The 23,830-nt window shown below is 45.5% G+C and overlaps 2 protein-coding genes across 4 annotated transcripts in view; one reads left to right on the forward strand and one right to left on the reverse strand.

Annotated features, from left to right (window-relative positions):
• Positions 1-7,655, reverse strand: part of RPAP3 (RNA polymerase II associated protein 3) — a 47,502-nt gene extending 39,847 nt beyond the window's left edge. Inside the window, exons 1-2 of one of the 3 annotated variants that reach the window (XM_019492910.2) lie at positions 7,557-7,633; positions 3,779-4,114 (exon numbers count right to left, since the gene is read on the reverse strand). In XM_019492910.2, the coding sequence (XP_019348455.1) occupies positions 3,779-3,799 (21 nt within the window). In that variant the 5' untranslated portion in view covers positions 3,800-4,114; positions 7,557-7,633. Of the gene's footprint in view, positions 1-3,778; positions 4,115-7,556 lie in introns of all 3 variants that reach the window. The other 2 variants (XM_019492918.2, XM_019492913.2) reach the window with 2 other exon arrangements.
• Positions 7,656-7,720: 65 nt separating this feature from the next.
• ATP23 (ATP23 metallopeptidase and ATP synthase assembly factor homolog) lies at positions 7,721-14,865 on the forward strand. The gene is made up of 6 exons (XM_006278810.4): positions 7,721-7,920; positions 10,271-10,316; positions 10,413-10,494; positions 11,203-11,340; positions 13,738-13,821; positions 14,338-14,865. The coding sequence occupies exons 1-6, from the start codon at positions 7,761-7,763 to the stop codon at positions 14,539-14,541; spliced, it is 714 nt and encodes a 237-aa protein (XP_006278872.1). The 5' UTR covers positions 7,721-7,760; the 3' UTR covers positions 14,542-14,865.
• The last annotated feature ends 8,965 nt before the right edge of the window (positions 14,866-23,830 follow it).

Here is a 23,830-nt window from a genome sequence, read left to right on the forward strand (position 1 = left end):
GCTGCCTGAGGGGAGCTGGAGTGAAGTGGTCATTGCACCGCAGCCCCTCACCCGCCCGCCCTCATGGCCCTGCTCATCATGGTGCCTGGCCGCCCGTGCACGTAGCCCTGCTGGCCTCAGCGCTGCAAGCCTGGAGCGCAGGGTCTGGCAGACACCAGCTCCCGCTGCCTCACCCTGCAGGTCACACCAGGACCCCCCTGCCAAGGCCTCCCCATGCTGGCTTCCCACATGCTGCTGGGGACAGGAGGAGACCGGCCAGGTTAGCACCAGCTAGCAGAATTGGCGGCAGAGCCATGTGCTGCTTGGGACTGATCGGTGCAGGCAGGATCTGGCCGGCCTCCTCCCGTCCCCAGCAGCACGTGGAAATCCGGCTTCAGCTGCATGCTGCTCCAGATGGAACAGACCCACCTGGGTCGGCACCAGCCAGCAGAGGTGGTGGTGGAGCCATGTGCCGCTTGGGACTGACCAGCGCACGTAGGGGGAAAGTGCAGCTGAGCCCCCTGCTGCTCCAGCTGGGCTCATCCTGTCACGATGAGCTACATGGCTACTCCTTCCTACACACGCTGCGTCGGCAACGTCAAGCTGACGCGGTGCGTGTGGGAGCCTTGTTCCTTTGCCAGCCCTTCAGCAGCCATTTAGAAAGCTGCTGAGGGCCTGGGGGAGGGACAAGGGGTGGGAATGAAAGTAAACAGTGTTTACTTTCATTTCCCATCGCAGCACCGCAGGCCTCAGAAAATGCCTTGGCAGGCTGCATGTTGGACAAGACTGCTTTGGTTACATTTAGAATAAGACATCTGATTTAAAGAAAAAAAATAAAGTCATGCTTAGTTAGCTTACAGGACATTTTGTACCTGAAGTTAAATAAATTCCAGTTCCTCAGCTATGCTCTTTAAAACGTTCTCCTTCTATATCTTTCTACCCACTCTCCTCTCACCAAGTGCCTTGTAAAAATGTGAAATGTATGATCTAGTTACGCCCCCATTAACCTTGTTAATTTATTATCCATACAAGTATCCTTTGCTACTTTCTCTTTCACAGAAATATTGAAGCCTTTGGGTATTTCTTTAAATGAAAACCAAGAAAGAATCAAGAATATATATACTGTCTTATTTTAAAAATACTGGAATAGTTAAATGGTATAGATTCATGGTCAAAAGACTAAATATAGACATCTTAAAAACACAATCATAATGCAAGTATTAAAAATGAAGAACAAAGCCAGCACTAGAGTTGCTGTTGAAAAAGGACTACACCAAAGCATTTCTAGAACCAGTTGTAATTTTGCCATAAACAAGAGATAGTCATATTTAAATTATGCATAAAAAGTACTTCAGAAGAGGTATATTTATACAGAATATATCATCCAGCAAGGCAAAAGATGTAACAGGAATAGAGAAATTTCTAGACTGAATCAAATCAACAAGCCAGCTATTCTGGCATCTGGCCTGTGATAGTCCTCCCAGCTCTAACTAAACTAGATGGACATCTATCTGACCAGAAAGGAGGCCAAGGGAAAAAGATAGGAAAATGATCAGTAGATTCTACCGAGGAAGCATTTTTCCAACCTTTATCTACGAGCAGCTGGTTTACACCACAAAACATGCTGTTTTGTCTGTTACTACACCTAGTTGCTTACTCTGTCCCATAACCATAGATATTCTTACATGAATACATATATACACACAATTTGTTTTCCATATAAACATCCAAGGCCAAGAATTCAGAAGCACTGAAAAATACTATATGTATGTACATACATACATACATACAAACAAAGAAAAAAGAATACACACGTACATATACACATACAAAGACTGCATATATACATGTTGGACGTGGTAATCCCCCACAGTTGAGGATAATCACTCTCATGGGTCAAATAAAGGGTTGTAGATGACTCCATTGATGGCCAATTCTAGAGCCACAGACTCTCTGGCAAATTCCACAGGTTAAACGGGTCTTGTTTCCTTTCCTCCCATTTCTTTCATTACTCTGCCTCTAGGACGAGACTGTTTTCCTTAAAGTAAGATGTACCTTCTCTCACCAGGCATTACCCTGTAGCCCTGTCCCAGGATCGTTTTTCCCAATTTGTGGTGTCAGCGCCACACTTTTTACTGTTCGCCTTGAGAGTGTCCTCTGAGCATTTCCTCTGGCCCCCACATGTCTTTGATCCTGGCTAAGAGTATAACAGTTGTTTCAGTAAACATACACCAGACAAGCACACACAATGCTGTGTCCACTGCAACTGACATTGAATAATCAATACTTCCATACTGGTAGTGTTAGCATCAGTGAGGACATTGACATTTGTGCAACGATCCTCTCACTTTATGCCAAGGATCTTCCAGAAGCAGCACTAGTGATGGCGTTTTCAAGTAGTCCCGGTATATCAAGTAGTTCCTGTACATCACCCAAGTTTCACAGCCATAGAGAAGAGTTGGGATTATCACAGCCTTATATAGTAGGAACTTTGTTTGAGTCCTGATGTTGTGATCGTTGAACACGTGATAATTCAGTCTTCCAAAGCCAGAGCTGGCACATCAGATCCTATACTGAATCTCCTCACCAATGCTGGCCTTCTTTGAAAGATGGCTGGCAAGGTATGTAAAGTATTCAACATTCTCCAGCTCCTTTCTGTCAGTGAGGATCTTGTGGGGGGGGGGGGGAAGGTTTGATTGGTCTGGAGCAGGTTGGGGAAGCACCTTTGCTTTCCTGATATTAAGGGTCAGTCCCAGGCACTGGTATACTTGAGAGAAGCAGTTTGTAGGTCCTCCTCAGTATGTGCAACAACAGCACAATCATCAGCATACTGAAGCTCCACAATCGAAGCCAAAGTAACTGTAGTTTTGGCACGAAGGTGGGAGAGATTGAAAATATTCCCATCCATCCTGTACTCTGCCGATGCCATGTGGCAGATGGTCATGGATGAGCATCTTGATGACTGCAAGAAAGATAGAAAACAGAAATGCGGCCCTGCCTAATGCCAGTTTGAAGGGCAAAGGGCTCCATAGCGGAGCCACTGCATAGGATGGAAGCAGTCATCTGGTCATGAAGGAATCTTAGGATGGTGATAAATTTCCCTGGGCAGCCAAAGTTTGAAAAGACCTTCCATAGGGCCTCATAGTGAACAGAGTCAAAGGCTTTGGTTAAAACAATAAAGCCTGTATACAGTGTTTACCCAGTTGGATAGCCGCTTCCAGGAAAATCACTCAAATTCTGGTCAAAATGCAAAAATGTCCTTAGCATCCTGGAATATATGAACCCAAACAGTGACAGACCCAAACACAGAAGAGCTCTTGTTGCCTGAGAACTCTTGGGATATAACACTGACATTGCCGCTCTCAGCGAGAGCGGACATGCAGATGAAGACTATCTGAGGGAGAAGGAGGGTGGCTATATATTCTTCTGGAAAGGGAAACCTGCAAACAACAGCTGAATACATGGCGTTGGTTTCACCATTAAGAACCAGATTGTCAGAAGAATGACTGCATTCCCTGTTGGCATTAATGAATCAGAGGCAGTAGTGAGGCCAACAAAGGCCATATACAGGTCCTGATGTTGTTTCCAACACTTTTTTGGGATCTGGTGAGCAACAGAGATCATGTCAGCTGCCTCATGGGATAGTCTGAAAGCATGCTGAGATTTTGGCAGGAGCTCCTTGGTAAGAGGTAGAAGATGGTTCAGCAAGATGTGGGCAAGGATTTTCCTTGCTGTGGAAAGGAGGACAATACCTTGATAATTCCCACACACACACACACACACACACACACACACTTACTTTGTTCTTAAAGATGGTCATGATGTTAGCATTCCTGAAGTCCCCAGGGATCTCTATGTTGTTCCAAATTCATGGAATAAATTTATGGAGTCTCAGTACCAGTCACTGGATTTCAGCAGGTATGCCACCCGGTCCAGTAGCCTTGTTGTTCTTGGTTTCCTTGATGACATGCCAGACTACTTCTAGGCTAGGAGGGTGGCAAAGCATCCCATTTCAGGGTGCTGGGGGAGATGGACTTGATGGTAGAACAGCCAGTTGACTCATGGTTTAAGAGTGTTTCATGGTGTTATTTCCATCTAGTCTGGATACCTTGTTTTCGAGGAGAGTGGAGCCATCCTGTGATAGCATATATACACATACATATACGTAGACATACATACATATAGCATACATGTACACATATAAATACATATGTATTTATATATACATACACACACACACACTGTAAAAATACACACACATATATATACACATATAAATAAAAGATTATATATATTAAGGCTATATATATATAAAAGCGGTTCCCAATCTGTTGTACACATACCACCAGTGGTATGCAGACAACCTGTCAGTGGTAAACATTAACAGATTTATTATAATTACTTTATATGACAAAAATTTGCTAGCGGTACTTAAGGTTGACCTGAAAAATTTGCTGGTGGTACTTAAGGCTGTATCATTGTAAATTAGTGGTGCGCAATCTGTCAGAGTTTGGGAATCACTGCTATATACATATATATAAGAACAGAAGATGATGCACAAGTGGGAGCTGAAGGTGATGCACCCAAGGGTGCTGAGGGAGTTGGCGAATGTTACTGCAGAGCCACTGGCCATTATCTTTGAAAACTCATGGTGGTTGGGAGAGGTCCTGGATTGGAAAAGGGCAAATATAGTGCTCATCTTTAAGAAAAAATCTTTAAGGAAGATCCAGGGAACTATAGACCAGCCACCCTCACCTCTGTCCCTGGAAAAATCATGAAACAGGTCCATTTTTAAGCACATGGAGGAGAAGAAGGCGATTAGGAACAGTCAGTATGAAGTCACCATGCCTGACCAACCTGATTGCCTCCTATCAGTGTGGATTTAATTTAAATCAAATCAATTTAAATCATGATTTAAAAATCACTGGTCATTCAAGAAGCCTCAATTTAATCACTGTTTTCTATAAAAAGTGCATTCTTGTTGTTGGATATCCTTTATTCATTTAACTTCTTCAAACTTTGCACATTTAGAGAAAGGTAAGGGCTTGACTGTGTGTACACAAACACAAACAGAAAATGGGGCTGATGGATGGGTATTCAGGTCTGCTCTCTCTCATCTCCATAGACTGCTATTAACAAGGATGTTCTCTCTGGAGACAGCAAACTCTCCCTTTGCCTGAAAAAGGGCGTTTGTGCCCAAAAGCATGCAAAAAACAATTTTTCCAATTATTTAGCTGGTCTAGTAAAAAGATATCACATCTACCCAAAGAACCTTGTTTGCCTATGATCTCTGAAGACACAAATCCACAGTTTGAGAACTGAAACTAAGCATTAAGAGATGCTTAATGCGATCTTCTGACTGAGCACTGGGTCCCACTGGGTAGAGTGGTTTTCTTTAATCTTAACTAATCTACAGAGAAGCTTCTGAGAATCCTGTAAGATTGGGCCCTTAATATGGCCTGTTGTGAACTATTTATAAAACTTGTAAAAAGGTTGCATGAATATACTGTTTCAAGTAGTATATAATTAGAAGTTACAATCCCTATTCCATGATGATATCTTGAGTTTTAACATAACCTAATTAAACGCATCTTTACATTAAAGTTTTCTTAAAAAACATCCTAACAGAAAAATACGATTAAATAAAAAAAATCTGATTTAAATTTAAAAGATTGATTTAATGAAAAAAAACCCCAATAATTGATTTTTATCCACTCTGCCTGCCTTCTATGTGGATGCAGGGAGACCAGTGGACATGGCAGGGTTCAAATTATACTTCAACTCTTCAGGGGGCCTACCAAAAACTGGCCAGGTTCAGGGCTGTGTGCACAGGTCCCCGCCAGTATGAGGGGCTGAGGCCAGTGGTGGTGGCAGCTGAAAGGAGTCACTGCCGCCACCTGGGCTGCTTAGAAAGACATGGGGCGGGCTGGGGGCTGTGCATGGTTGCACATGGGCTCTGGGCTGTTGCAGGGGCATGAAAGAAGTGCTGACCAGCCTGCGGGGGAGCTCTCAACTCTTATGGGGGGGGGGGGGCTCAGCCCCCCCATGCTCCCCTGTAATTTGTACCCTGGACATGATATATCTTGACTTTAGCAAAGGTTAACAACATTCCTCTTACTACACTCTTGCAAGCAAGCTAAGGAAGTATGGGCTGGATGGACTATAAGGTGGATAGAAAACTGGTTGGATCTTGGGCTCAGAGGGTAATAATCAACAGCTAGATATCTAGTTGACAGCCGGTATAAAGTGGAGTGCCACAGGGGTCAGTCCTGGGGCCAGTTTTGTTCAATATTTTCATCAAGGACCTGGAAGATGGCATAGAGCGCACCCTCAGCAAGTCTGCAGATAAACCAAACTGGAGTAAGTAGTAGATATCCTGGAAAATAGGGCTAGGATTCAGAGTGACCTAGGCAAATCGGAGGATTGGGTCAAAAGAAATCTCACGAGGTTCAACAAGGACAAGTGCTAAGTCTTGCACTTAGGATGGAACAATCCCATGCACCAGTACAGCCTGGGCAGCAGCTCTGCACAAAAGGACTTGAGCAGTGTGCCCTTGTTGCCAAGACGGCTAACAGTATACAGGGCTGCATTTGTAGAAGCACTGCCAGTAGATTGAGGAAAGTGATTATTATTTAGTCTAGAGAAGAGAAGACTGAGGGGGGATTTAATAGCAGCCTTCAACTACCTGAAGGAGGGTTCAAAAGAGGATGGAGCTAGACGGTTCTCAGTGGTGGCAAACGACAGAAGGAAGAGTGATGGTCTCAAGTTGCAGCAAGGGAAGTTTAGGTTAGATACTGGGAATAATTTTTTTGACTAGGGGCATAGTAAAACGCTGGAACACGTTACCCAGAGAGACTGTAGAGTCTTCATCTTGGAGGTTTGTAAGACCAGGCTTGACAGAGCCCTGGCTGGAATGATCCAGTTGGGCCACGTTCTGTTTTGAGCAGGGGGTTGAATTAGATGACCTCCCAAGGTCCCTTCGAACTCTAATTTTCTATGATATAGTCTTCAACACATATAGTATATATATATGGATAGTACGTGTATACATACATGCACACTATACTGGTACAGTCTTTTGTGTGCATGCGGGTGTATCTTTTTTTAGTGTTTCCAAGTTCTTGGCCTTGGATGTTTATAGGGAAAACAAGCAAGATGGATAGGACAGACTAGATCCGGCGTCTTTCATTTGACCACAGGACGCCCAGCCCGGCAGCTCCGAGTCCCTGAACCCCCTTTTCCTAAAGACTTCTAAATTCCCGTCACCGCCGGGTTTTGTGCAGTTGAAGCAGACAGCGCAGCCCCAGGCCCGAGCGGTCCCCGTTCAGGGAGGGGGGGGAGGCGGAACGGACCGCGGCGCTGAGGCGGCGACAGGCACCCCCCCCCCGGCCCTGCTCACAGCCTGCCCGCGGGACCCGCAGCCGCTTCGGCCTGCCCACGGCGGCCGCAGGGCCCGCCCGCACGGGCCCGCCCCCTGCAGCGGGCGGCGTAGGGACACGGCCACAGGCCGCCCCGGGGGTGGGGAGCGGCCGTCACACCCCGCGTGTCCCCCGCGCCCGCGCCCGCACTGCACTCACCTACGCCACCTACCGCTATCACCACTGCCGCCGCTCTTCAGCGCCCCACGGCCCTTCCCAGCGTGCCCCGCGCTCGGGGCAGGGGAGGTGCAAGGAACGGAGCTTGCAGCCGCCTCGGCCAATAGGAACGCGCCGTCGCCTCGCGGCTCCCAACGCGTCACGTGACAAGCGGTGCCCCCTGACCTTTGTCCCGCCACCGGGCTCATGGAGGCGCCCGAGCCACCGCAGGCCGCCGAGGAGGACGGGGATTTCGGCTACAAGTTGTTCCCCGACCGGCACAAGGCGCCGCAGCAGTCCCTCAGCCTGAGCATTTTGCAGGACCATAACCGGTGCCGCATGCGGCTGCAGCTCGCGCTCGAGACCAGTGCGTGCCGGGCCGGGGGCCGGGGCGGCGGGGCGCTCTCGGGCCAAGCGCCGCCTTCTGAGTGCGTTCAGCGCGAGGAGGGAGGTCGGAGCGGGGCGCTAGCAACAGCCCTGCAGCTACTGGAGCCGGCTGTTGCTTCTCCCGGCTGCCCCCGGGGGCGGGCAACCCCCCCCCCCCCCTCACATCCTGGGTGAAGCATGGTGGCAGCAGGCGGGTTGGAAGTACAAGCGCACCTCAGACCCGAGTAGTGCTGACAGGTTTTAAATAAGAAGTTATAGTATTGGAAGCTCGAAATGACCGTATTTACTGAAAAATTACTGTGCACTGAAAAAAGATATGCGAATAAGTATGCAAATGTGTCTTATTTACTTTGTATTGCTCACTGTAACACTCAGTGAGAGAGTGGGGACTGGGCCATCAAAGCTGAAGCATTTCTTTAGGTTGAGGCGAGCAGTCATGAGAGTGCTGATAGCAAAGCCAGAAGGCTGTTAAGACACCCTGAGAGTGACCTGGGTTTTGCATATGCTGTATCAATTAGCTGCCTCAAAAAGTACTGTATGTTTTGAGCACTTTTACTATTATTGATTGTACAGTAGACAGGGGTTGAAATGATCATATAAAGCAAGATGGACAGGGCGGAGCTAGACTGGGCATCTGAAATTTGACCAGCAAGTAGCTAGGCCCTGCCCTCCACCCCAACCCTGCCTGTTACTCTGAAGACTTAAATTCCCATCGCCACCTTGTTTTTTGAACATTAAAAAAGACAGTGCAGCCTCAAGGCTGAGCACTCCCCAGCCGCAGCCTTTATTTTGATAATTATCATACACCTGGCAGTACTGGACCCAAGCCCCACCCTGCCCGCTCCTGTGAAACCTTGAGCAAGGCATGAATTTTCATAGGCCAGAACTGACTTTGTGGCATGCAAGGAGTCATTTCCTTCCCTTTGCCACTTGGCTGTGAAGCCCCCAAAGGCTGCAGAGAGGCAGGCAGCTGTGGGAAGCCCGTCCCAGTCCAGCAGGGGCACCTTTACTAACTGAAACACAGGACTCAGTAACACAGCGATAGCAGCAGCGTCTCTTGCTTACACCTGCCATTTGTGTTTGGAGACCCAGGAAGTGGCCTGTGACAAGTGGACATTTCCATTAAAGTGATCATTTCTAAAATGCCATGCTCAGGAAGCTGAATAGTAAATCTCAAGGCTGCTTTATTCAGATGTATCTGCTCAGTGAGTGCTTGCATCCTGGTTAAAGCAGGAAAGAAAATCTCTTTACAAAAATGGCTCATACATATTCCCCCTCCCCTTCCTTGTTCTTTTGACAGCTCTATTCTCCCCTCTCCAGATAATAAGGCATACACTGACCTTTCTGTTATTATTAGGGGTCTATTTAAATTGCAGTTTCACGGATTTCACAGAAACCATGAAATCTGGGACTGTCCACAAAGTCAGCAACAAAACATTATGCTGGCTCCCCAGTGGTTAGTGGTCCTCCCTGCTGCTGCAGTCCAGACTTACAGCCAAGTGGAGGGAAAGGCACCAGGTGGCAGGGCTGAGTGAAGTACAGCAGAAAAGATGGCCACCACTCCCTTCCCCTCCCCGGGCCTGTCCTCTGATTAGCGCCAAGGGGCAGGGCTGCATGAAGGGCAGACAGCAGTCAAGATGGTGGCTGCTGTGTTCCCTGCTTACCCCCTGGGCACCTCTGCCAATCAGAGGCAAGGGGCTGGGCTGCCAGGATACGCCCATTAAATAAGTTATTCATGCCAAGACCAAGCCATGAAAATTTCTGTCTCTCATCATGAGTTAAGCAGACCCCAGCTATTGTGCACCAGCTACACTAAGTTCTGTACAAAATTTGAAAGTAGTTTTTGGCCTCTACTCAAACATTTATCCTCAAACATGTCTTAAGTCAGTGGTCAGCAACATGGGCTGTAAGCCACAATGACCCAGCTCAGGTCAGAGGCAGGAAGGGAGATGCTAGGACCCAGCCACTACTACTGCTTATCCCTATAGTGGCATAGGGACAGTTCCTGCTGCTGAATACTGAAACCCCACATCCACAAATTGGACCAAAAGGCTCCATGGACCAGATCTGGCTTGTAGGTTGCTGACCTCAACCTTAGATTGAGCAGTGAATAGCTTTGAATACTATGTTATATCAAACTGCATGATTACAGATGCAGGATGATACAGATGATACAAAAGATGTAAAATGGCCTTACTTTTCTAACATGTTATGTATGTAGTATATAGAGCTCGCTTTTGATTTCCTTCCATGAAATAAGTCACAGACAACTTTTGCTTTCTGTATAAAATTCTTATCTAGAGAAATTGATTGCAGCATTGTTTTTCTAGGTCCATACGCTAAGCTGCTTCTTGATGCTATGAAGCAGTCTGGCTGGTAAGTTAACCTCTAACCAATGCTATCTCATATATGGACTTACAGGGATTTCTTAGTCCTTCTTTAAATCTCACTTCTTGCTTTTTGGCCTTCCAGCATTGCTTTCAAAGATCGGCATTTTGCATGTGAGACCTGTGATGGCCTTGCCGTTGGAGGCTTTGATGCTGCTACCTCACAGGTGGGCACTGAATTTTGTGTCTAAGTGGGACTGTCCAACTTTGAAGCAACCAAGGGCCACGCAAGTGCAAGCCATGGGCCCCCTGGCCTGCACATGACATGGGTGTTCTGCCCCCACCTTGCTGCCCATGCTTCAGCCTCACCCTCAGCTCTGGGCTCCCCTACTGCACCATGCCACCTAGGCCACAAGCTTTCCCTGCATGACAGGCTGTTCCATCCTACTTTGTGTCCCTGAGGGGGGTATCAGCCAGATAGAAGCAAAAGGGCCACAAATTAACCTCTTACAGGTGACATGTGGCCCATGGGCTGCCAGTTGGAAAGTCCTGTGTCAAAGCGTTTGAAAGTCTTAGGACTTTACTATTAATTAAAAAAGAAAAATTAAAAAGAAAATACCATTATAATCAAAGGCAGATATTGATGATCTTAAGTCCACAAAAGAAAGGTCATTTTAAAATCTGGACAGTGCAACATTTATAGTACATATAGTCATGTGAACTATAGAGGTACTAGCATAGAACAGACTGGAATGGCAACTGCTGAACAAAGATTTTGAACATCCTCAAGGTTCTTGATAAGAGAGATGACTTATTCTGGATCTTTGAGAGATTAGAAGAAGTGGAAATCTAATAGGACTATTTAGCTAGGACACCAAATACCTACATTTTTCAGTGACAAGTCCTTTAACTTATTTCCCATGTTTACTCTACAGATTGTTTTGTGTCAGAACAGTATTCACCGTCAGTCTCTTATGAACCGAGTGGTTACACATGAACTGATTCATGCTTTTGATCACTGTCGTGCCCATGTTAATTGGTTAAGCAATGTGAAACATCTAGCCTGTTCAGAGGTAAGTAAAAAAAAAATGGTATATAGGAGTAAATCTTGAACCATTGGTTTAATGGTTTAATAACCATTAAAATTAACATACTAACAGAAAATGATTTGTGTGTAACAGGATGGGTTCAATTTAAATCAGATCTATTTAAATCATGATTTAAATCACTGGTCAGGAAGCCTCAATTTAATCACTGTTTTCTACAAAAAGTGCATTGTTGTTATTTGATATCCTTTATTCATTTGACTTTTTGAAACTTCACACTTTTAGAGAAAGGTAAGGGCTTGACTGTGTGTACACAAACTTGTAGAGAGACAATAGGGCTAATGGATGGGTAAACAGATCTGTCATCTGACATCTCTATACTGCTGTTAACAAAGATGTTATCTCTGGAGACAACAAACTCTCCCTTTGCCTGAAAAAGGGGGTTTGTGCCTGAAAGCTTGTAAAGAACAAATTTTCCAACTATTTGAGTAAATGATTAAAATAATCATTTATCCAAAGAACCTTGTCTGTCTGATCTATGGAGATACAAATCCACAGTTTGAGAACTGAAACTAAGGAGCACAAAGATGCTTAATAGGATCTTCTAGAGTAGAGTGAGCACTGCGTCCCATTGGGTAGAGTGGTTTTCTTTAATCTTTACTAATCTATAGAGGAGCTTCTAGAAACCACATAAGATTGGGCTCCTTCTATAGTCCATGGCCTGTTGTGACCTATTTATAAAACTTCTGAAAAAGGTTACATAAATATATTGTCTCAAATAGCTTATAATTAGAAGTTATAATTCCTATTCCATGATGATATCTTTGAGCTTTAACAGATCTTAAATTAAAACTATCTTTACATAAGTTTATTTTTTTAAAGCTTTTGAACAAAAAAATACGATTAAATAAAAAAGTCTGATTTAAATAAAAAAATCCAATTTGTTTTATTTTAAAAAAATCATTGATTTGTATCCATCCTGATATGTAACCAAGCATACAACCATTTAAACTGTATTCTGTATTCAGTTTAATCCTGTCTGCATTTACTTTCCCATTTCCTTTGATTTAGTCTATAGTAACTTGTACTTTTTAATTATTATGTGTCATCATGGGGCTTCCTTTTTAGTTCAACAAATGTTTTCCTTTATTCACAGCTATATATATTCATTTTCTTTTAGGAGAAAACCATTTTTTCTGCATGTGGTTTCAAATAATCTAATTTCTTTGCTGTCTCTCAATCGAGGACTTATGCTCAAGCCAGAAAGCTTAAAAATTGGGTATAAGGAAAAATGAAAAGTGAAGGGCAAGGGAAAAAGAACTGTTAGAAGAGACAGAGAGATCAATTCAAGTGTATTTTTCTCTACAGCAGATGTGTTCTTGTTTCTTTGGGTAATACAGTAGGTGGTTCTTTGAATACCTATTTGCTTTCCCTGCTCTTTCATCAGCCCTCATGCGGATGACAATAGAAACATTTTGCCAAGTTTTCAGGTTCAACTGTAGGTCCCAAATGCTCTTCAGTATTCTTTCATTTTACGTGCAGAAATGTGTAACTTGGCTCTTTGGAACCACAAGCAGATATATCTTCCTGAACAATGTAAAGCAGGGGTTGGCAACCTACAGCCCACTGGTTAGATGCAGCCCACAGAACATTGGATCCGGCCTGCAGATGTGTGGCTGTAGTGGCAGGAGTGGAGGGGACTTTGGCTGCGGGCAGTCTCCTTGTGCTGCTATGGGAACAATTGCCCACCCGCTACTGACCTGTAGTGGGTCATTCCACCTCACACCTACAAAAGGTTGCCCCTTCCTCCATGTAAAGTCTTTTGCTGAGGGGGCAAGAATATGGGGAACTACAAAACAAGATGGGCAAAAATAGAACAAAAAAGGAGGGGAAAAATGGAGGCAAAAAAAAAAGATGGAGAGTGAAGTCAGGAAAAATATGACACCAGCTATTCATCAGTATTGGCATAAGAGTGATTCTCAGCCTGGATGCCACAGCACTCTGAGCTGTCTTGAGATTCTTTCAGGGGTGCTGCAGGGTGCTGCACAATACTAGCATTGTTAAATGTTCAGGCATGATTCACAAGATTAACTCAGTGATTCCAAGTAGCAGTTCATATTGTTAAAAAAACCTGTAGTGACGTTTCTGAGTTCTTTGAAACAATTTTCAAGAAATGAGTGAAAACTAAAAGCGGCATTTTCCAAAGGGTTCCTTGAATCTAAAGAGTGTGGGGGCGTGCATTGAGGCTAAAAAGGTTGAGACCCACTGGTATATGGAAACAGAATCCACCTACGCATTCTTCACTATCCATCATGATAGAGGACTTCAACAGAAAAGTGTTGGAAACTACTTCAGTATGCTACACTTAAATTTGTAACACTGAGTTTTCCATTTATTTTCTTTGCTTCTGTGTTTCTGTACTAGATTCGAGCTGCTAACCTCAGTGGAGATTGCTCACTAATGAATGAAATAGCCAGATTTAAATTTGGATTAAAAGGGCATCATCAGGTAAAGAAACTGCATTGTAAATAGTACTAATTTATATTAAAGATCAGTAATGATCCAATAGGCTGCTACACCACAGATCAACTCTCAGTGAATGCCCAGCCAAAACGTTACCACTGAAATGTGTAGATGACTAGCAATCATTTTGAGCCTTTGTATAAATTTATATTGACCTACCACACCCTGAAACCCAGTCCTTCTGTTCTCTGTCTTTTCTAGTGTGCGCTCATTCACTCTCTCTCCTACATTATCATTTCACCAGTTCTTCATATTTCCCAGCTTTCCCTGGTGTCTCTGTTCAAGGTTTCCTGTATTCAAAATTATGATCATATACTTTATTTTAAAATCTTTGATTTACAAATTGATGGATGCATAGCAGAACCAAAAAAAAAAAAAAGTTAGACCTAGCCACAATACTTTTGTAAATTGTTACCTGTAACTGGTTATTTGTTATTTTGTAATTTGTTCTTGCATTACAATTATAAGGGCTTTTTATTATTATTATTCCATTTTTCTCAGACCTGTGTACGAGACAGAGCTGTTCGTTCCATTTTGGCTGTTAGGAAAGTCAGCAAAGAAACAGCAGAAAAAGCCGTGGATGAAGTTTTTGACACCTGTTTCAATGATCAGGAACCATTTGGAAGAATACCACACAATAAAAAAGACGCAAAATACGCTCACAAGGATTTTCAGAACAGAGACCAATATTATGCAAATATTTAAAAGACTGTTAATCTCTTGGTTGTAATACTGGAAACGGAACGCAGGCATCTTGTGCTGATGGAGAGGGAAAATAAAATTACTCACGACTTTGTATCATCTCCTTGCCCAAGAGCCAAGTTTCACTGGTGTTTGAGAGATGATCAGAGCTGTGAACCATGGATTCCTCATCTAGTTTTTGGTGTTTCAGTATTTCAAAAGACTTAACAGGAATTTTTAAACTACACATTTTGGTGCATATGTAAATTTGTTTTGGACCAACCAAGAATTCATTTTCAAAATGTTTGTCTTATGCCATTACTGAATAAACTGATATCTTAAAGCCTTTAGAGTTTTACAGTTTGTACTTGTGCACATAAAAATTTGAGTCGTGCATTTCTTTTCTAAAGTGACTATCCTAAATCAGATTTTTGAATCCACATGTGAACACATAAGAATAAGTCCACAAAAGAACTTAGGTATTTGGCATCCAGCATCTAAATGCCACTGAGCAGAGGCATTAGCAAGCTCATTCAGTACCTGGGAAGTCTTGCCTGCCTAGGCTCTCTGCACAGGTAAGGCAACTGGTACTGCTACAGCAGTGGCAGCAACACCTGCTTGCCTTATGCAGAGAGCCTGTGTGGCAGCAGTAGAGTAGAGAGAAAGTTTGGCAGAGGAGGAGACTCCAACTCGCATCTCTTATCCTTTTGATTTGAAGTAGGGATTTGAACCTAGAATTTTCTAACCACCATGCTGTGTTCTGGTATGATTCTTTCTGCCTCTGAGGACCTTCACAAGAACCCTAGTGTAGAGCTCTAGGAAAATTTCATAGTTGTGAATAGAAATCTTCCTTATATCCTGAAGTTGGCCATTTACCTTATAAACATAAGCTTTAGGCCCATCTGTTAGTAGATAGCACCTTATAGACATAAGTTTTAGGTCCACTGTCCACCAGACAGCGCTAAGGGATCATTAAAGCACAATTAACCCTTAAGTGGGAGTGAAATACGAAAACAAAACCGCTTTATCCATACAACAAATATTATCTTAGCAGTGTCTACATACAGAGAAAAAAAACATTTAGTTCAATGATCTCACCTAATTTCCAGGTGCTAACTTTGCACAATAGAAAAGGTGGGCAATCAGTTCCTGAAAGCAGAGGATGTGACAGTGGAAAGTCTTTATGGCAAAATCCAGACAGGTGTTGAAGGCTGGATTTATGATGGCACACCTTTCTTGCTGCTTCCTTTTATGTTTTTCTTCAACTTCACACCTCTGATGACTCTCTGCTTCTAGATATCGTTGATTGGTTTTCCTACAGTTAGCATACTGTCCATATTTTATCCTGTCAGCATATTCCTTTGTTCAGACCCATTACAAGTACACCTCCTAATTTGGTCCTTTGCTGGTGTCTTAACCTGAGCATTCAGCCGGTTAGTGCCAAGTTCAGTTATTTTGAGCAGGTAACAAGGCTATTACTATGTTATGTTAGAAAAAACTTCTCACAGTGATAAAAAAGGATAGAACAGATGAGCAAGCTCAAGGTTATGAGCTGCCTATGAGAACAGTTCATAGTCAGCTGATAATACATGCACAAGTAAAATGAAAAGTTCAAAGAATAATGAGGTTATACATAAATGTAAGCAACGGTTAAATAAGGCTGAATATAAAAGAAAAGTTAAAAAATACTATAATTCACCACTCGGGCAGGTGGAACCTTACGCATATGTGTGACAAGCTACCCTAACACATCTACTTAGCATTTCCTACTGGTTACCTTCGGTGGCTCCCTGCTTAGCTTTCTGGTGTCTATAAATCCTGTTCTTCAGTGCATACATTTCTGCATGCATTGTATATCAAGTCTCAGCACTTCAACTAGGGAATCCAGAAGGTGGTAGAAGGCTTAAAAGTTTGGCTTTGGAAGAGGAAGAAAATGGTATCTAAATATTTTCACTTTCTGAACCTTAAAGCTTGTTGGAAAATCTCAGCCCAAAATAAGTGGCTTACACTTTGAAATGAGCTGAGCACTAACCACTTGCTAATGTCAGGGAAAGTTTCAGGCGCTCAAATGTTTTCAAGATCAACTTTTTTTTTCAACCTCATCTTAGGCACTGACAACTTTGCCCTTTTTTATAACTGTTTATAAAGTTAAGAAAATGCAACCTGCTCATTTTTAAATTTAATACTCATGTTTTGAAATGAGTATTGTTTTCAACCATCTGGGAAACACCATTGCAGCACATGTAGACCATGCAACCTCAGGCCTTGTAATCAATATGATCATTTGCAACTCTGTTAAGTGGTTGTAAAATGCTACCTTTCTGACTTAGTCCTGTTTCAAACAACCACATGCGGAGCAAGGCTGTAGAGATTCTGGCTTCAAACAGACTGCTGCAGATGGTTGAACAATTTGTAAGTTAGTAAATCTCCACAAAAAATGCTTACACACATGGGGTAGGGAGCTCAAGCAGTTTGTCATTAAGTATCCCATGAAACACTAAGGGCAATGTCTAAGAAAGGTTTTAAGTGCCTACAACTTAGGCAGTTTAAGTCCTTTTAGTTGCCCAGACCCCAGTGTGAATCCCACACCTTGTGCAAGGTATTTGCACTCCCTGTACAATGTACAGGGAGAGCTAAGTACCAAGGGCATTCACAAGTATACTGAGAGCAGCCAATAATAAGGAAGTGCTGAGTATAGGGACTATGCTATCATCAGATCCCACCTTCCGGGACTATTTCCTTACATGCAATGCATCTTTTCCCCCAAAAATCACCCAGTCCCCAAAAAGCAATGTGGGGGTACATACATTAAGCAGGGAAGCTGATTTTCTGCCTAGGATAGAAGCACCCTGTTTTAATTCCTGGTCCACGGCACAGCAGCTGTTGCATTACTATTCAGGCATCTGAGGAAATCAATTAAGAGCTCATTGTTCTTTATTCCAGAGGTGGTAATTATCTCTCCTTTTTAATGAGGTTAATGTTCTACTAATCAAGCCAACATTTCTTAGGGAAATATTGCTGACTTCTGCTATTCCTGGTTGGTGTCTTCTGCTTCATAGCCTGGGAGACTCCTTAGTTCAGGGGTCAGGAATGTTTTTGTACAGAGTGCCAAAAACAACCACAACCTTGACCTGTAAGATGTTGGTGTGCTATGGGCAGGTAGCAGGGGGAGCATCACAGGGCCTGATCCTTGTTTTGGCAGCACAGCCCTAGCCTGAGTCCCAGCCCCTTCCCTGAGGTGCGAGTGTCAAGCAAAATGCCTTCACGTGCCGTGCATGTTTTAGCTCTTCAATATCATAAATCCACTCATGGAGATCAGTCTTCAGCAACAAGAATTTCAGCTTTCGTTAAGTAGGGAAGAGAGGGTGAGTGAGCTGAAGACTAGGCTCTGTCCCTGCTCTGTAGAGCCATAACCCCAGAAAAAATCTTTTCTTCAGTCTGTCCTCCTGAAAATGAGGTGTGAATTATGTTCTGGGATATGTTGCATATGAGAAAAATATAGTATTTTAATATGAATTTAAGTTTATAGTTCAGATCAACTAGATTACTGTTTATGTTTGTAGGAGGGATCTGAGTTTTCCATTTTCCTTGGAAAAACATGGGATTTTCCCCTTTAAAGGAGAAAAACATGGATTTTCCTCATTGAAGAGGGAAACTGCAGGATTACCATTTTGCACACAGCTCTGCAGGTGGCAGGCTGTAGAGGGGGCGGGGGCAGGGCCTGAGAATCTGATTCAGCCAGGGCTGGCTCAGACTCAGCTTCTCTCCCACAACCTTTGATCCCTGCTGTGCCCTGCTGGGGGTGGCAGTTGGACAGGCAGTTAAGTTGGGTCTGGATCTGTCCAGGGAAGAAGGTGCCATCAAGATGGGAGAGCGGTGGTGCTATTGTCCTGTAGGGCCAGGCCAACTCTCAGGATCTCAAAATTGTGCTGTTAGACAGGAGGGTGTGACACAATTTCACATATGCACACACAAAAATCAATTAGGTGCACATACATACACTAGGCACATACGCCCCCACCACCAACTCAGGCACACACATATCCAGAATTACCAGCCTAGACACATGCACACTGCTATCAGGTTGCCCCCTGGATCACCCCTGGGCTCAAGAGTGGATCTCCGGTTCTACTAGTCCATCGGTTTGTGGATGATAGTTGGAGATGCATAGCTGTTTAATTCACAGCACCTGGCAGACCCCCTTTAAAATTTTCGACATAAAAATTTTCCTTGGTCGGTCAGGATTTCGCGAGGGATGCCTACCCAGGCAATCCATTTCAGAAGAGCCCCCGTTATGGCTGTAGCTGTCACTGACTTCAACGGTACTGTTTTGGGGAATCAGGTGGCGTAGTCAGTGATTACAAGAATGAATTGGTACCCAGCCCAGCTATGAGGAAAGGGTCCAGCTATATCGAGAGCAATTTGATCAAAAGGACACCCGATAAGGGGCATTGATATCAGAGGGACCTTCGATGACCTTATCCCCCCCCGATTTTCTGACATTCGGGGCACTCAGCACAGAATTTTTATACCATCCTATACATGCCCGGCCAGAAGACTGTTTTAACCTTGCTTCCGTCTTGTCCCTTCCAAGGTGCCCACCCATGGGCAAAGTATGGGCCACCCTTAGCAGAGCCTCCCAGTACTTGTGGGGTACCAAAATCTGGGGCCTCTCTCTTTCCTCCTCTTGATTCTCCACCTAAGAAAGGATGCCTTTCCTTACCTCATACCATGGGTTCTGTGCGATTCTCTGTGGATCTAGGGTTCCTTCTTCCTCTCGGGCGAGCTGGGACTGCCATATGTTCTGGAACAGGGGTTCCTGTCGTTGTTCCTCTCGGAAGTGTCCTTTTCCTATGATTTGGTCTAGGTCCAGGTCTTCTTCTGGGTCCCCAAAACAGCTGGCCCAAGGGCTTCTTTCTTTGCCATCATTCATTTTCGTAAACAGTTGTTGGATAACCTCTTCAAGGTGTGGCCAATCTACCCCAACAACATGGGACAGGGCAATGTTTCAGCCAAACCTACTGGGATCTCTTCAGTCTGCCCTAGTACCGAGAGTTTTACCCTCTTCCGCTCATATGTATAGGCAACACCATATATGCAGATCATGCACACTGGGCTTTTGGGGCTCCCCACGGGGGGGAACAACTCCTTGCTAACCACTGATTGGGAGCAACCCATGTCTACAACAGCGGGTATTTTCGTGTCGCCTATTTTCACTTCCACCACGGGCTTGGCTTTCTGGCCCTGTCCTTTATGTCATCCAAAACTACAGTCCATCTTCTTGTCGTGTGTGTCATTCGTGGGAGTTGGGGTCTGGGACTGCCTGGGACAAAACCGAGACGTATGTCCCTTCTCTCCACAACGATAGCATGCTAGCTCGCGGGGGTTCCATACACGCCTCTCCTTCTATGTGGTCTCACCACATTGTGGCTGAATAGGGCTGCTCTGCTGGGTCCCCAGTGTTGGGCCACCTGCCCGGTCTTGTTTGGGGATTTCCCCTTCTTCAGCTGATGTGTAGTTCTCTGCTAGCCGTAATGCTTCCTCCAAGGTTTTAGGCTGATGGTGCTGCACCCATCTTTGAGAGCTGCCACTGAGGTCCATCAGGAACTGTTCCAAGATGATCAAATCTATTATCTCCTGGGTGGTGTATGTCTCCGACTGTAACCAGAGTTCGGCCAAATCCTGCAGCATCTGAGCCAGTAATCGAGGCTGTGGTCCTTCGGAGCCCTTCTGAACTCGGAATTTGTGTCGATAGGTCTCCAGGGAGACCTGTAAATGGTATAGGATAGCTTCTTTAACATTTTTGTAATCTTGAGCTTCCACCCTGCTGAGGGCTCAGTAGGCGGCTTGTGCTGGCCTGATCAGGAGTGGTCCCAGCCTGGCTGCCCAACTTCCAGGATCCCACTTAGCGGCCATCACCACTCTCTCAATAGACTCCAAATAGGCCTCCACATCGCCTTCGGTGGACATGCAGGGCAGCCCGGTCCCTCTGCCTTCTCTCCCAAGTAGCATCTGTCATGCCTCGATTTTCTTGCACAAATCTTGCTGGCACGAAAAAATCGTATTCTAGCCTCTTGGGTCCGCATCTGTACCGTCTCCTCTAACAGTGCCTGCTGGCCTTGGAGGAGTCTCAACGTAAGGTTGTGGGCTCGCTGCCAATCGGTGGGGACCTGGGTATCCATAATTTCCATTATAGAGTCTTTGGTTCCAGGCCAATGCACCACTTAGTTATGGGGTTAGCGGGATACCGCCCATTCCTCTGGTTCTTTCCTGCCATGACTTGGATCTTATGAGGGGAGGAAAGAGATTGATGGGGTGTTAATTGGTACCCACAGAATGACTACTCCTGACCCGTTAGGTTATTCTAGGTATTTTTTTTTTCTTATCTTTTCTTTTACAGATGGCTACTCGTGTGGAGGATGTCCCCGGCTGCTTCCCTCAGTACGGGGTAATCATTCACAACCCCATCTCAGTCACTTGTGAGTCAAAGGGGGATAAGGAGTTCCCCCGCCCGTGTCTCAGCTTATCATTACTAATTGCCTCATTAGCAGCTTGTTATGAGCACCTCCCTGCCTCTCCCTCTGCGATCTGTGCAGGCTCAGGTCTGGAAGTCTTCTCGCCGTTAATGCCCCATAATCCTGGCAGCAGGACCTAGAATCATCTCCCCCCCCCCCTCGAACTCTGGGGTAGTTGTCAGTGTCCCTTCTCGGGTCTCGCCCTGCGACCCTCTTTCAAATTAGGGATGCCTCGCCTCATCCCAGTGTAAAGCCTCAGCTTTTCCCTGGACTCACTGCAGCCTCTGGAGTTCCACTGTAAGTAGTTGGCGGTGTTGCCGACTAGCCACCTCCGGGATCCCTTGGTCTCAGTGCTTCTCTTAGGCCTTGGATCCCTCCGCTGGATCCTCTATCTCTGGGGTTTCAAGCAGCCCCTTTTCCCATCTGTGGTGCCTGAAGGCATTTTCTTCTGGACCTCCCCTTTCTTTTATTCCCAGAGGCGGCATCCCACTGGCCGACCTTGCGGGGGGTGGGGAGTCTTACCCCAGCTGTCTGGGATTTTCCTCAAGTAACAGGGCTCTTAACAAAGACCCTGTTACACACACCTATCACCAATTTAAGCACATACACGCTATACACACCGAAAATTAGACAACAATCAGTGGTCAATACCCACACACTCAATACACATACACAGATCACTAATTTGTATATCACACACACAATGAGATATATATATTTGCCAGTTCACACACATACCACCCACCTATACATACACACAGGTGAGTTCCTAACTTGGGTAGTATGGTGTGTATGTGTGCGCTTGGGGTACTTGGTAACCAAAGAGCAAGTGGCAGAGATCAGGGAAAAAGGCAGTGGGGATGAGGCAATAGCAAAGAAATGGGTTTGCAGGCAGAGAAGAGTTCAGGATGGCTGGAGCCACAGGAGCATGGGACAGATGTTGGAGGTGGCAGTGAGCCAGAAGCAGGAGAGGGAGAAATGAGGCAGAAGTTAGACGGGCGAGGAGCAGAGATTGGAGCAGGGCTGGAACTGTAGTAAAGCAAAACCCAATTCAGGGTTCCAAATAAGAGTTTTATTAAATGAACACTATACTGTACAGCTTGGTTCCCACACACACTCACACAAGCACTCCCCTCCTCCCCCCCCCCCCACACGCAATGGTAGCAGAAGAAAGAGATTCAGTGGAAGGGTTGGAGTTCAGGTAGGGAAGAGAAACAGAGTCCAAGTCCTTAGTTGAAGAGAGGATGGGGTTGATAGCTACCTATCCAGGTTGGGAGGGGAGTCCTCGATGGCCAGTTGGGGTCTTCTCCAACAGGGTGTTGTCCAGAGATGGGTTGGTGGCAGGGCCTCTGGGTGGATAGGTGGTGTGGCATGGTGCTGGTCCAGATGGAGAAGGCATTCCAAGGAGTCAGTCTTCACTACCCCTTTTTATGGGGCAGACTACCTAAGATCTCCTATGGGGAGAGCATGTCCAGGCAAGGTCAGCCCGGGGTCCTGCTATCGTTGTGTTTCACTCATCCATTCACTCTTTTGTTTCAGGCATTCAAGGAAACCCAATTTACATAGGAAGGGTAGGTATGAGTCGTAGTTGCAACATATTGTATAAGGCAAGGGACACAAGGTGGAGGCTTGACATACAAAATGGAAACTTGACATTACAGACACAGGCCTAAACCATACGGTATTAATATGAAACAATAAAAATCAATGCAAAAAATTATAGAAATGCAATATAATACTCTATTAATCAGTAAAATCAACACAAACATAATATAACGCTATTTACAATATAAAAAAAGGGGGCTTATTACAATAATAGCATACAAGAACTTATTTTAGCTTACCTAGTACTACTTGTAATCACTTATAAGGGATAAAGAAGGCAGAGAGAAAGTCAGAAATGGTTAGGGGAAGGGGAGGGAATGTATTCCAAAATAAAAAAAAGAAAAACGGGGCGGGGGGTTTTGCTACAGTGCCTGGAAAGCAGTTCCTGCAGCTAGTGTGGTGCAGGTGGGGGGGGGGGGGGTAGGGATTGAGGCCCTGTATAGGTGGGGAAACTCCTTGCCACCACTGTGAGCCCTGCACCACTCTAGTGAGGTGCACCCTACCTGCCCAGCAGTAGTGGCAGTGGCAGTGTGGAGTTGTGCCCCCTGCTACTGTCAGGTGGGCAGGGGGTGCCTCACCATGGTGGCACGGAGCTCCCAGTGGCAGCAACGAGCTTCCCACCCAGCCCCACTCTGCCCTGCCATGCCATGTCCCACCCACTGGGCCATGAATGCCCTGGGGGAGGGCAGCAGAAAGGGGAGCACACCTGCCCCTACCCCACACACAGATTTGGGGGGCATGTGCCCCCTGTTCTCCCACCGGAGTGCACACAGCAACAGGCAGCTGGCCCCCTCCACCCAAGCCCACAGCAGGTATTCTGCATTGCTTCCACTATGGGCTCTGCTCTGGCCTTGCAGCCCATGGAAGAGGGGGATCCAGGTTCCACACCCTGCTATACTGCAGCAGACACTGCCTCCCATGGGTGGCAGCTGGGACTCAGGCACTGCTGTGGGGGGCAAGGGGCTGCGGTCCGGTGTCCCTGGCCCCATAGTCCTGGCAGCTGGAGGCCCCCTCTGACAGGGCTGGGGGGGCAGGGGGCTGTGAGTTGGGAGCAAGGGGCACCAGAAGGGCTGGGGGGCTGGGGGGCTGGGGGTGAGGAGTGAGGGACACCAGAAGGGCAGGGGGAGGGGGAGGGGGGGCTGCAGGTGGAGCGTGAGGGGCACCAGCAGGGCTGGGGGAGCTGTGGCTTGGGA

The sequence above is a fragment of the Alligator mississippiensis genome, chromosome 4 (genome assembly GCF_030867095.1).
Source record: "Alligator mississippiensis isolate rAllMis1 chromosome 4, rAllMis1, whole genome shotgun sequence".
NCBI classification, from domain to species: Eukaryota; Metazoa; Chordata; order Crocodylia; family Alligatoridae; genus Alligator; species Alligator mississippiensis.